General features: G+C 37.4%; 1 protein-coding gene across 3 annotated transcripts in view; it reads right to left on the bottom strand.

The window, feature by feature from the left end:
- The window catches only part of NVL (nuclear VCP like), a 135,573-nt gene extending 123,671 nt beyond the window's left edge, over positions 1 to 11,902 (bottom strand). For 2 of the 3 annotated variants that reach the window (XM_081299340.1, XM_081299338.1), the window contains exons 1-2: positions 11,745 to 11,901; positions 7,156 to 7,229 (exon numbers count right to left, since the gene is read on the bottom strand). In XM_081299340.1, coding sequence (XP_081155466.1) covers positions 7,156 to 7,229; positions 11,745 to 11,801 — 131 coding nt within the window. In that variant the 5' untranslated portion in view covers positions 11,802 to 11,901. Of the gene's footprint in view, positions 1 to 7,155; positions 7,230 to 11,744 lie in introns of all 3 variants that reach the window. The other variant, XM_081299339.1, reaches the window with a different exon arrangement.
- Between the last annotated feature and the right edge of the window lie 475 nt (positions 11,903 to 12,377).

The following is a 12,377-nucleotide window of genomic DNA, read 5'->3' as shown; positions in this document are numbered from 1 at the left end:
AGAGAGGAAAGTGGGGGGAGAGAGAGAGAGAGAGAGAGAGAGAGAATTTAAGAGAGAGAGAGAGAGAGAATTTATTTATTTATTTATTTATTTTAGTTCTCGGCGAACACAACATCTTTGTTGGTATGTGGTGCTGAGGATCGAACCCGGGCCGCACGCATGCCAGGCGAGCGCGCTACCGCTTGAGCCACATCCCCAGCCCGAGGATCCACATTTGAGGCTAGCAATTTAGCGAGACTACGTCTCAAAAAATTTAAAAAAGTCTACAAAGTGTAGGTCATTAAAGTGTTTGCCTAGCAAACTGGAGGTCCTGAATTCAATTCCATATTACTCCCCACCCCCCGCGCACACACACACACAAATCTTTGTTCTTTTGAAAACAGACAAAGGGTAAGGAATACATGGGTTTTCTTTGTATATGCTATTCTTTCAACTTTAAGTTTACTATTCTTTCAATTTTTCCTCAAGTTTGAAAATATATCAAAATAAAAAGCTTTAAATAAAGCAAATATTGTACTAAATCATGGCCATTTAAAAAAGCAATTTTTGGCAGGGAGCAATGGTGTACACCTTTATTCCCAGAAGCTGGGAAGGCTGAGGCAGGAGGTTTGCAAGTTCAAGACCAGCCTCAGCAACTTACAGGGCCCTAAGCAACTTAGACTGTCAAAAAATATATATAAATAAAAAGGATTGGGGATGTGGTTCAATGGTTAAGGGATCCTGAGTTCAATCCCTGATGTAAAAAAAAAAAAAAAAAAAGGCAATTTATCGGTTAGATTAAAACTCAGCAGTACAGCACCTGCCTACCATGAATGAGCATGTATGAAGCCCTAGGTTCAATCTGGAGTAATGCAAAAATAAATTAATTAATTTAAAAAGCAACTTAATTGGGAGGCTGAGGCAGAAAAATCACAAATCTGAAAGCCTGGATAACTCAGTGAGACCGTATCTCAGAAAATAAAAAACTCAATGGAAAAGGAACTTGAGCAAAATATGTTAAAGTAATACGAATATATCAATACAAAGTTTTTCCTTCCAAACAGGTTTATGCTTTTAAAAATCAATTAACTAATTTAAATGGGGAATGGGCTATAAACCAATAAGTTGAAATACTTCTATTAGCAGCAAATCATATGAAAATTTGAGAAAACTGAAAACACAAACCTTAAGACAATAAAAAAGGCTAATAATAGTCACCTACTAAACCTTATATTATGGAAGAAACACCTACCAAATGACAATCAATATTCAGAACACTAATCCTTACCTTTTTCAACAGAATTACTCTTCTGAACTGAACTTAATAAAACTCAATCAAAAGCATCTAGCAATCAACATATACCTAACACTAAAAAGAGAACTGGAAAATGATTGTAACTAAAAACACAAGGTACAACCATGAATCTAAAACAAAAGATCTAAAACAAAACCATTTTACTAACCTAATTTAAAAAAACAACTAAGAATATATATAGATAGCATAATTTATAGCACTGCTTATGTGATATTCAGATATCAAAAACTAAGGATTATACAAAGTTTTCTTTCCCTTCAATCCCCAAGACCAAAAAAAAAAAGTCTCCTCCATGCTGTCATATAACTTAATCCATGGGCCTAACCTTTGTTTTATAGTTACTGGTGACTGTTTATCTTCCTCCACTTCTGGACTGTGAATTTCTGATTTACATTTATTTTCATGTCTACTATAGCATATGAAACTGCCCTTATATTAAATAGGCACTAAATAAGTATCTGTTATAATATGAAAAATCAAAAGCTCCTGATATCTGATAGGAATGCTACAGTATAAAATGGGAAAATCTGCATGACACACGATCTGGTATAAATCATATTATTCTGCTATATTTCACTAAATATAATCACTAACATGAGACAAAGCAATTTCAATGTCTCTGAAAATGAGCTACATTATTCTGCTTCTAAATGAAGATCCAAGAATCTACTTCTATTTTTGGCACACATTTTTCAACCTATCAGAATAAAATCTTGGTATGATTTGAATGACAAAGACGAAAGAAAAAGCCCTTTCCATACTGAAATTAGCAATAATGGCTCTAATTTCTTTGAGATCCCATTTTTGAAAAGCCATAAATCAAGCATGTAATTCTGCACCCTGCTGGCTCAGCAAATTTTTACTTATAAATTATTCATAGTAGGTGAGCATAATTTCAGAACTATGTAAATATATTATCTGGTAATAAAAAAGGAAAGAAATGAAAGTACTAAAGAAAAACTTAAATGACTAAGTAAGGGCACAAGAATTCCTTATAAATGAGCACTTCAAATGCTCTCTCCAAAGCCACTGTGCTATCTTGTAATATTAACATGAAGTTCCTCAATAAACCCCTCCATCTGACCCTGTACCATTCTCTGAAAAGAACTAATCTTGTCCCCTCTTTTGATAATTTCACTTTGATAATTAAGCTGTCAAGGAACTGACAGTTATTTATTCATTCAGTCACTTATTCATTCAACTCCTCTGATTTTATCAAATGAGTGTTGACCTCCCTTGGAGAACTAGCCAAGAGCCTGGAACCCAAAGAAGATACTATTCAGGCACTATAAAAACTCTGCCTTTATGCAGGGCACTATGGTGTGCATACCTGTCAACATATCCTAGCAACTCCACAGGCTAAGGCAAGAAGATCTCAATCTGGCAACTTTGTAAGACCTTATCGCAAAACACAAAATTTAAAAAAGAAAGGACTGGGGATGTAGCTGAGTGGTAAAGCACCAAAAATAAAAATAACTCTTCCTAGTTGGACAAACATTTTATACACACATATTATAGTGACATGCAATAACAGAAAGCAATCATGACAATTATGGACTATGTATATATAAGAAAGAGAGGAGAGACAGAGAGAATGTGTATGTGTGTGTGTTTGTGTGTATGTGTTTGTAAGAGAAAAAGAGAGAGATTACAAATTGTTATTAGATATTACTGGCACATGTAATACAAGGCAGGCAGACAGGAAGAACTAGATCATGAGACCTTTTGTTTTTTCTTTCTCTTTTTTGGTACCGGGGATTGAACTCAGGGGCACTCGACAACTGAGCCACATCCCCACCCCTGTTTTGTATTTTATTTAGAGACAGGGTCTCACTGAGTTACTTAGTGCCTCAGTGTTGCTCAGACTAGCTCTGAACCCCCGATTCTCCTGTCTCAGCCTCCCCAGCTGCTGGGATTACAGGTACGTGCCACCGTGCCCGGCCAGATCTTGAGACCTTTAAGCAGTTGGGAAAAAAAAAATCACTGGTACATACAAAAGACAAGTGAAGGCTTATAAAATAGGGGCATAACAAGGTTGAATAAGCACTCTAAAGAGATTACTTTGAGACCAATGTGATTTTGCAACCTATACACTCAGAAAAATGAAAAATTATATCCCATCTGATTTAAATGTATGATATGTCAAGGTCATTGTACTGTCATGTGTAACTAATTAAAACAAATAAAATTTTTTTAAAAAAATTAAAAAATTTTAAAAAAGAGATTACTTTGATAGCTGTGGTGTGGCTGGTTTAGAAGAGTAGTTTTCAGTGGAGGTGGTAACACATCTAGAAGACATTTTGAAAATTAGAGGGATGATTTGAGGTGTCACATGTTGGGGAATAGTATGGCAATTTAGTGAGTGTGGTCATTAATTGCTGGATACTCTATGTGCTAGACAATCCCACCCTTCTTCAAATATTTGTGATGGTGCAAAACTTGTTTATATGGTTCACTGAGACCACCAAGAACATTGTGATCATGGTATCTGAGATGCCCACGGAACACATTTATATCAGTCTGCACTTGTTGTTATCATAGTCATACTTATTCTATCAATAAACTCAATGTTCTGACTGCCATTATATTTTCTATTGTCGCAATAGGCCTGAGCACCTATGGATTTGAGAACCAGTGTATTAAAGCAGGGGTCAGCAAACTCTGTAAAAGGGCCAGATGGCAAATATTTAGGCTTTAAAGGCCATATTGTCTCTGATGAAACTACTGAACTCTACCTTTATAACACAAAAGCAAAAACATAAATAAACAAAAACACTTAATTTAATGGACACAATTTTCATGTATCCCAAAATATTCTGAAACATTTTTTCAACCATTTAAAAATGTAAAACCGGACTAGGGATGTGGCTCAAGCGGTAGTGCGCTCGCCTGGCATGTGTGCAGCCCGGGTTCGATCCTAAGCGCCACATACAAACAAAGATGTTGTGTCTGCCAAATACTAAAAAATAAATATTATATTCTCTCTCTCTCTCTCTCACTAAAAATAAATAAATAAATAAAAATGTAAAACCAAATCCAAATGCAGTTACACATGCCTATAATACCAATTACTCAGAAGCTGAGGCAGGAGGATCACAGTTACAAGGCCAAACTCAGCAACTTAGCAGGACCCTATCTATCTCAAAATATGAAATGAAAAGGGGTAAGGATGTGGTTCAGTTGTAAAGAGTCCCTGAGTTCAATCTCTCGTACAATAAAAAAATTTTAAAATAAATACAGTAAAACCATTCTTAGTGCATTAAAAACATGGTAGGCTGGTCTGGCATAAGGGCCATAGTTTGGTAACTATGAATTAGAGAGGAAGGCAAGCTAAATGCATAAAAAGTTGAAGACAGGCACATGCAGGTAATCCCAGCAACTCGGGAGGCTAAGTCAGGTGGATCACGAATTCAAAGTCAGCTTCAGCAACTTAGCAAGGCCCTAAGCAACTTAGAGACACACTGTCTCAAAATGAAACACAAAAAAGGCTGGGGTTGTGGATCAGTGGTTAAGTGCCCCTGGGTTCAACCCCTGGCATTAAAAAAAAAAAAAAAAAAAAGCATGAGAGGTTGAAACGAAGTCTAAAGAAGAAATATAGGGCTGGGGATGTGGCTCAAGCGGTAGCGCGCTCGCCTGGCATGCGTGCGGCCCGGGTTCGATCCTCAGTACCACATACAAAGATGTTGTGTCCGCCAAAAACTAAAAAACTAAATAAATAAATACACTTTCTCTCTCTCTAAAAAAAAAAAAAAAAAGAAAAAAATAAGAAAAAAGAAAATAATGGGTGGAGAAGAGGGAGAAAAGCCACCACCAAATATTTAAAAGATAATAGAGCAAGGCTTGGTGACTTACTGTAGATGTGCACGTAAGAGAGGATGGCTAGGTAGAAACAGGAAGACAAAAAAAGGTATTTAACCTGAGTGATTAAGTGAGTAACTGTACTATCAACTAAGGAAAAAGAAAAAAAAAAGAGTTACCTGGGAGTGAAGGTAACATTCATGATCTGCTCTCTTTTGCTGATACCCCAAACTCTGCCCCTTTATGCCCTCTCCCAGTGACACCACCTGCTATTTTAGATCCACTCCCTCACTCCCATCTCTAGTTAAAAAAAAAAGTCTTTGTTAAAAAAAAAAAAAAAAAAACACCAAGTGGCAAAGCAATTCATACATTTAATTGAATGAATGGTGGAAACAGCAGCAAGCTTAAACCACTCATGAAATAAATTTTGATGAAAAAAAGAAGAAATATTGAGCAAAAGCAAAAGTGAAGTATATAAATTTTTTAAAAAGTCTTTTTAGTTATCTTCTTTTCATACTTCTTAAAACAAGAGTTGGTACTGGGAAGCCTGCCTTCCTCTCTAATTCACAGTTACCAAACTATGGCCCTTATGCCAAACCAGCCTATCACATTTGTAATGCACTAAGAATGGTTTTACTGTATTTATTTTTTAATTTTTTTATTATACTAGGGATTGAATTCAGGGGCACTTTACTACTGAGCCACATCCTCACCTCTTTTCATTTTGTACTTTGAGATAGGGTCCTGCTAAGTTGCTACTGTCAACAAATATCTAAAAACGTAGAAATGGCTTTGGGACTGGGCAAAGGGTAGACGCTACAAGAATTTTGAGGCATATGTTAGGAAAAAAACCTAGAATGCTGACCAGGCACAGTGGCACATGCCTGTAATCCCAGCTACTCAGGAGGCTGAGGCAGAAGGATCACAAACTCAAGGCCAGCATGGGCAACTTAGTGAGACCCAGTATCAAAATAAAATTGCAAAAGAGCTGGGGATGTAGCTCAGTGATAAAGCAGCCCTGGGGTCAATCCATAGTATCAAAAGAAAGCCCAGAAGAACAGAATTTGGGGAATAACATGAAGAACTTGTGCAATGAGTTGAACGGGTTTCTCCCACAAACTCATACGTTGAAGTTCTAATCCCCAGTACTTGAGAACATAACTGTACTGGAGACAGAGCATTTGGAAGTGATTAAGATAACATGAGGTCACATGGATGGGCTACAATTCATTGTGATTGGTGTGCTTATAAGAAAAGATTAGGACACGATAGGTATTCACAGAGGAAAGTCCATGTGAAGACAAAGAAACAAACCCTACTGATGTCTTCATCTTGGACTTCTGGCCTCCAGAACTGTGAGCAATTAAACTTATTATTTAAGTCATCCAGTCAATATATTTTGTTACAGCAGCTTATAGCAAACAAATTCATAGACTAAGGAGGAAAAGAAAATAAAGACACTGAAAACAAAGCAGAGTCAATGAAAAATAAGAAAGAGAAGATGTGGAATTAAAAACAAAAAAAATTTAATCTTCAGTGGAAAGTCTGAGTGAGTGATATATTTCTAGATTAAAACACTGAAGGAGGGCTGGGGTTGTGGCTCAGAGGTACAGTGCTTTCCTAGAACACTTGAGGCACTGGCTTCAATCCCCAGCACCACTTAAAAAAAACTAACTAAATAAAGATATTGTGAACATTTGCAACTAAAAATATTTTTTAAAACCAACAACAACAACAAAAAAAAAAAAAAAAACTGAAGGAGATCATTACTGACAGTTTTGCTTTTCTAATGAAGCCTGAAAGAAAGTAATATCTCTATCTCCTGATCAGACAGTGCGAGAGGCTGAAAGGTAAAAAGTAGCCATCACCCCTAGTGAAAAGGACAGCTCACTGCATATAATAGATGCTTACAGACATCATATAACATGAATTGAATTCCAAAGCATATGGATTGAAGAGGTAATGCTAGCCGTCATTGATGTCAACTGGAAATTTAAGCTGGATGGAAACTTTTACAATGGTAAAAGTGGGGAAGCAAGGATCTAGAAACTACATTTTTTTACCTGTACATTCTTTGCAAATCAGATGCTAAGATTCCAGTGTCCACATATTTGCCACATCTATTACTGGTGAGGTACTAAAACAGAAAATATGAAAAACATAAAACACTCAATATTTCAAACTCTGTGATTATCAAGAAACAAGAGACCAAGCTATTAAAACATTATACTTCAAATTCTTCATTAATAAAGTATACCAAAATAATTTTTAAAAATCACCAAATAAGTGTCAATTTGAAATCAGAATTTAATCAACAATATTAATCACCATTACAACACAAGAATATTAATAACTAGACAGCTTTATAGTAGTGAGTGTGGGCTTACTATAACCAATGTTCCCAAATACAACTGAATACAGAAGTAAACTGTTGGGAATGAGAAAGACAGTAGAATGAATCAGACACAACTTTCCTATGTTCATATATGAATACACAACCATTGTAATTCCATATTATGAACAAACAACAAGAATGGGAAGTTATACTCCATGTATATAAGATATGCCAAATACATTCTACTGTAAAGTATAACTTAAAAGAACAAATTTAAAAAAAATTTTTTTTAAAGCTAGCCTCAGTTGCTAGGCAACTCAGCAAGACCTTGTTTCTAAATAAAATATTAAAAAGGGCTGGGAATATGGCTTAATGGTTAAGTGTTCCTGGGTTCAATCCCAAGGCTCCTCCCTCCCCCCAAAAAATAACTGATTATTTAAGACTGAAATATAAATATATTAATTTTCATTTGATTTTTGTATATTGTTTTTCAAAAAGTTACTAAAGTTATTTGGACTAACTTCTTACTAACTTACTTGAACACTACTAATTAACAGACAGATTACCTATTATTGGTGACCTAGAGGTACTATGAAAAAACTACTGAGACCCTAAAGTCCCTGTGAACCAAAAGAGTTTGGGAACCTCTATCTTAGGCACTGTTCTCAGGCCTTTTACTTTCTCTTAAAACACTCTTATGAGGTAGATATTAGCCTCCACATTTCACAGGTAAAATAATTTAAATGAGGCTTAAAAAGTTGTCAAGCAGCATATAATACATTGAAGGGGCAGAATTTTTTTTTAATACCTTTATTTTACTCATTTATTTATTTATTATTTATTTATTTATTTTAAAGAGAGAGTGAGAGAGGAGAGAGGGAGAGAGAGAGCGAGAGAGAATTTTTTTTTTTAATATTTATTTTTTAGTTCTTGGCGGACACAACATCTTTGTTGGTATGTGGTGCTGAGGATCGAACCCGGGCCGCACGCACACCAGGCGAGCACGCTACCGCTTGAGCCACATCCCCAGCCCAAAGGGGCAGAATTTAAGTTAGACTATCAGCCTATGTATTTCAATATTTGCTAATATCCAGTCTGACTTTCTCACTTCATACAACTTTTTTTCCAAGCACAGGGCAACAGATTCAGTACCCCAAACTGGATCATTCTAGCTCATCTTCTCCTTCTCTGGCCTCCTACAGCATGTTGCCATTTGCTACAGTTATTTTAAATTATACTTAATTGTGTGTATCTCATAGCTGCTATAAAAAAAAAATAGCTGGGGATGTAGCTCAGTGTACAGCATTTGCCTACAACGTGAGAGGACCTGGATTTGATCGCTAGCACCACAAAATATAAGTCTAATTTCCATTAAAAAAAAAAGAGAGAGAGAGAGAAAGAAAGAAACAAACAAACAAACAAACAGAGGGGCTGGGGTTGTGGCTCAGCGGTAGAGCTCACTCATCTAGCATGAGCAGGGCACTGGGTTTGATCCTCATCAGCACATAAAAATAAATAAATAAATAAATAAAATAAAGGTATTGTGTCCAACTACAACTAAAACAAAAATATTTTTTTTAAAAAAGGAAAGAAACACGGGCTGGGGATGTGGCTCAAGCGGTAGCGCACTCGCCTGGCATGCGTGCGGCCCGGGTTCGATCCTCAGCACCACATACCAACAAAGATGTTGTGTCCGCCTAGAACTAAAAAATAAATATTAAAAAAAAAAAGGAGGGCTGGGGATGTGGCTCAAGCGGTAGCGCGCTCGCCTGGCATGCGCGCAGCCCGGGTTCGATCCTCAGCACCACATACCAACAAAGATGTTGTGTCCGCCGAGAACTAAAAAATAAATATTAAAAATTCTCTCTCTCTCTCTCTCTCTCCTCTCACTAAAAAAAAAAAAAAAAAAAAAAAAAAAAAAAAGGAAAGAAACAGAATAGAAAGATTTCTAAAATATGCCACTAAGTGGAAAAAAAATCAAGCAGAAGAAAATGTCTTATTAAAAAAAGAATAAATATATAAGTATGTATAGGCATACAAAATCTTTAGAAAATATAATAGAAACTCTCCATGGTCACCACTAGAAAGAACAAAGATGATAGGACTTCTTTTCATTTTAAGTCCATCTGTCCCTTTTTTGTTTTGTTTAAAAGATGGAATCTCACTACATTGCCCAGTCTGGCCCAAAACTCCTAGGTTCAAATGATCTTCCTGCCTCAACCTGGTGAGTGGCTGCTACTACAGGCCTGGACCACTACACCCAGCTTTGTCCCTTTCATTTTAAGCCATAAGACCTATTATTTTTACAATGAACCAAAGTGAAAACTATAAAGTTGATAATGTCAAGAATTGAAAAGCAGTCAACTGTGACAGGCAGGACTGAGAAAAGACCACTTGATTCAACAGTGTTCAGTGACCTGAATACAGTGAAGTAGTAAGTTGTGGGACTATCTATAGGAAGAGTAATTCAAGAGTGAGTAAACAGCAAGAACAAAGGTCCTGTGCTTGGCATCTATAAGAAAGTCAATGTGGTTAGGACTGAGTAAATAAGGGAGAGAGCAAATGGAAACTATTGGGACAGAAAAATAGAGGCACTTTTATAGATTGGATTTTACTCCAGGTGTCCCAAACCCCATTAAAGCATTTTGTTTTGTTTTTGGTACCAGGGATTGAACCCAGGGGCACTTAACCACTGAGCTACATCCCCAGTCCTTTTTTATATTTTATTTAGAGACAGGGTCTCTCTAAGTTGCTTAGGCCCTTGCTAAATTGCTGAGGCTGGCTTTGAAGTCACAATCCTCATGCCTCAGTCTCCTGAGCAGTTGGGATTACAGGTATACACCATTGCACATGGCTTATTGTATGGTTTTCAGCAGAGCTCTGACAAGCTCCAATTTAGCCTTTAAAACAATCTCTGGCTGCTCTGTGGGGAATAGATTTTAGGTAAAAGAAGAATCAAAGACATCAGTTAGATGGCTATTGCAATTATATAACAAGGAGATTGGTGGTTTGGAATTGCATGGTTGGAGGAAGAGACTGTAAGTGCTTGGATATGGAATATACACTAATTTAAAGGTAAAGCCAACCAAATTGTTGATGAATTGGATATGGGAGTGAAAGAAAGTTAGAATGATCCTTAAGGTTTTTGTTAACAAATGGGATGGAGGGTGGAGTCATTTCCTGAAATCCAGAACACTAACATACATTTGGAGGAAAAATCAAAAGATTGGTTTAGACATGTTAAGTTGGAGATAGCTATTAGACAGACATTCAAGAAAAGAATCAACTAGGCAGCTGGATATACCAATCTGGAATCCAAGATAAAACCTGGACTGTAGATACAAATTTAAGAATCATGAATATGTAGATAATAAAACTGGATGAGGTGACCACGTAGTAGAGAAAGATAAGTGAGGAGAATGTGGAAAGAGGAGGAAAGAGGGGTAAGAAACCAGAGTGCAATGAGAAGCTGAGGAAGGAGGTCAGAGGTTCAAGGAAAAAGAGGCTGGGGCCACTTCCAACATTTCGAGGCCAGTAGAAAAGGATGAAAAAAGGAGATTGCAGAGTGACTGATAAGGTAAAGGCAAAACAAATTAAGTATATAGATCACAAACTCTGATGTGAAAGAATATCTCTCCCTTCTTTTAACTCAGATTGTTTGCTGACCATACCATTTGCCACATATTGCTTTCTACTAATGGTTATAAAAATGAAAAAAAGTGGGAAGGGAAGAGAGGCGGCATGGGGTTTGAAATGATAGTGGAATGTGATGGACATTATTATCCAAAGTGCATGTGTGAAGACACGAATTGGTGTGAAAATACTTTGTAACAACCAGAGATATGAAAAATTGTGCTCTATATGTGTAATAAGAATTGCAATGAATTCCGCTGTCACATGAACAAAAATTAATTTAAAAAAGTAAATAAAAATAAAAATAAAAAAGCAAGTAAGGAACCTATTATAATCGTCTAACCCGTGCTTCCTTTTTTACTGTTTCACAATTTGACAGCTACCTCTCTGAGAACCGCTCATTAACGTTTTCTTTTATGACCCTCTGAGGGCGTCAGAAGAAAGTTTGTGTACAAGACGTGGTGGTTATCACTGTCAGGCGAATTCCACTCTTCGCCCTACCGTAGTGAGAGAAAGCCCTGTCTCACCCTCAAAGGACTAGAGCTGTCGACAGACCCCATGCCCGAACCCAAACTAGGAGGGAATAAGGCAGGAAGCTAGTCGGGTTCGCCCTTAAAAAGAAAAGCAATGCCCTGGGGTGGAGACTAGAGACCGCTGCGAGGCAGAAACAAGCAAAATACATACCTGGATAATTCGCTGCTTGAGTTTATTATCCACGAACGCTGCGGGTCTGGGCTTCATTACGTCTTTCTCGAGGCCTCAGTTCCGGCCGCCAGTACCACATGAACCGGGGGCCTTCTCGAGGCTGTCCGCAGCAATCGCCATTCTCGCCGCACCCGAAATGTTCCCCGCCCGGCCTAAACTGCGTTTTCCTCAAGACAAGAGCACTACGAGTGAGGTGGATGAGGACTACTATGGAGAAGAAAACGAAAACCTCAGGGAGTTCGTAATATTATTTTTTTCAGGCTTATCCAACACGCCTTGGACGATTAGGCCCCCTTTGAATATGCTCAACTTTATTGGTTCCCACCTAGGTGGACAAAGATCCGCGGCAGCGGGGGAGTGATTACATCCTAGGCCCACCGAGGTTCTCGCAGCTCGTGGTTAATTTGGTTTCTTTTGTCACATCCAGCCTTCCCAGCCACACTCTTTTCGAATACAGAATTAGTCTTAGGGGAGAACTTGAACAAAACCAAAGATACCATGGATGGTTAAGTTAGGATGAAAGAGTCTGGGTGTAAAAAGGAAAGGCGCTGGGGCGCGGTGGTGTATGCCTCTAATCCCAAATGTTTCAGGTCTTATTTGATTTAAGCAATA

The sequence above is a fragment of the Spermophilus citellus genome (assembly GCF_964194105.1).
Source record: "Spermophilus citellus genome assembly, chromosome: 6".
NCBI classification, from domain to species: domain Eukaryota; kingdom Metazoa; phylum Chordata; class Mammalia; order Rodentia; family Sciuridae; genus Spermophilus; species Spermophilus citellus.
Note: the sequence above shows the minus strand (reverse complement) of the source record. Positions and strands in the feature narration are given on the sequence as shown.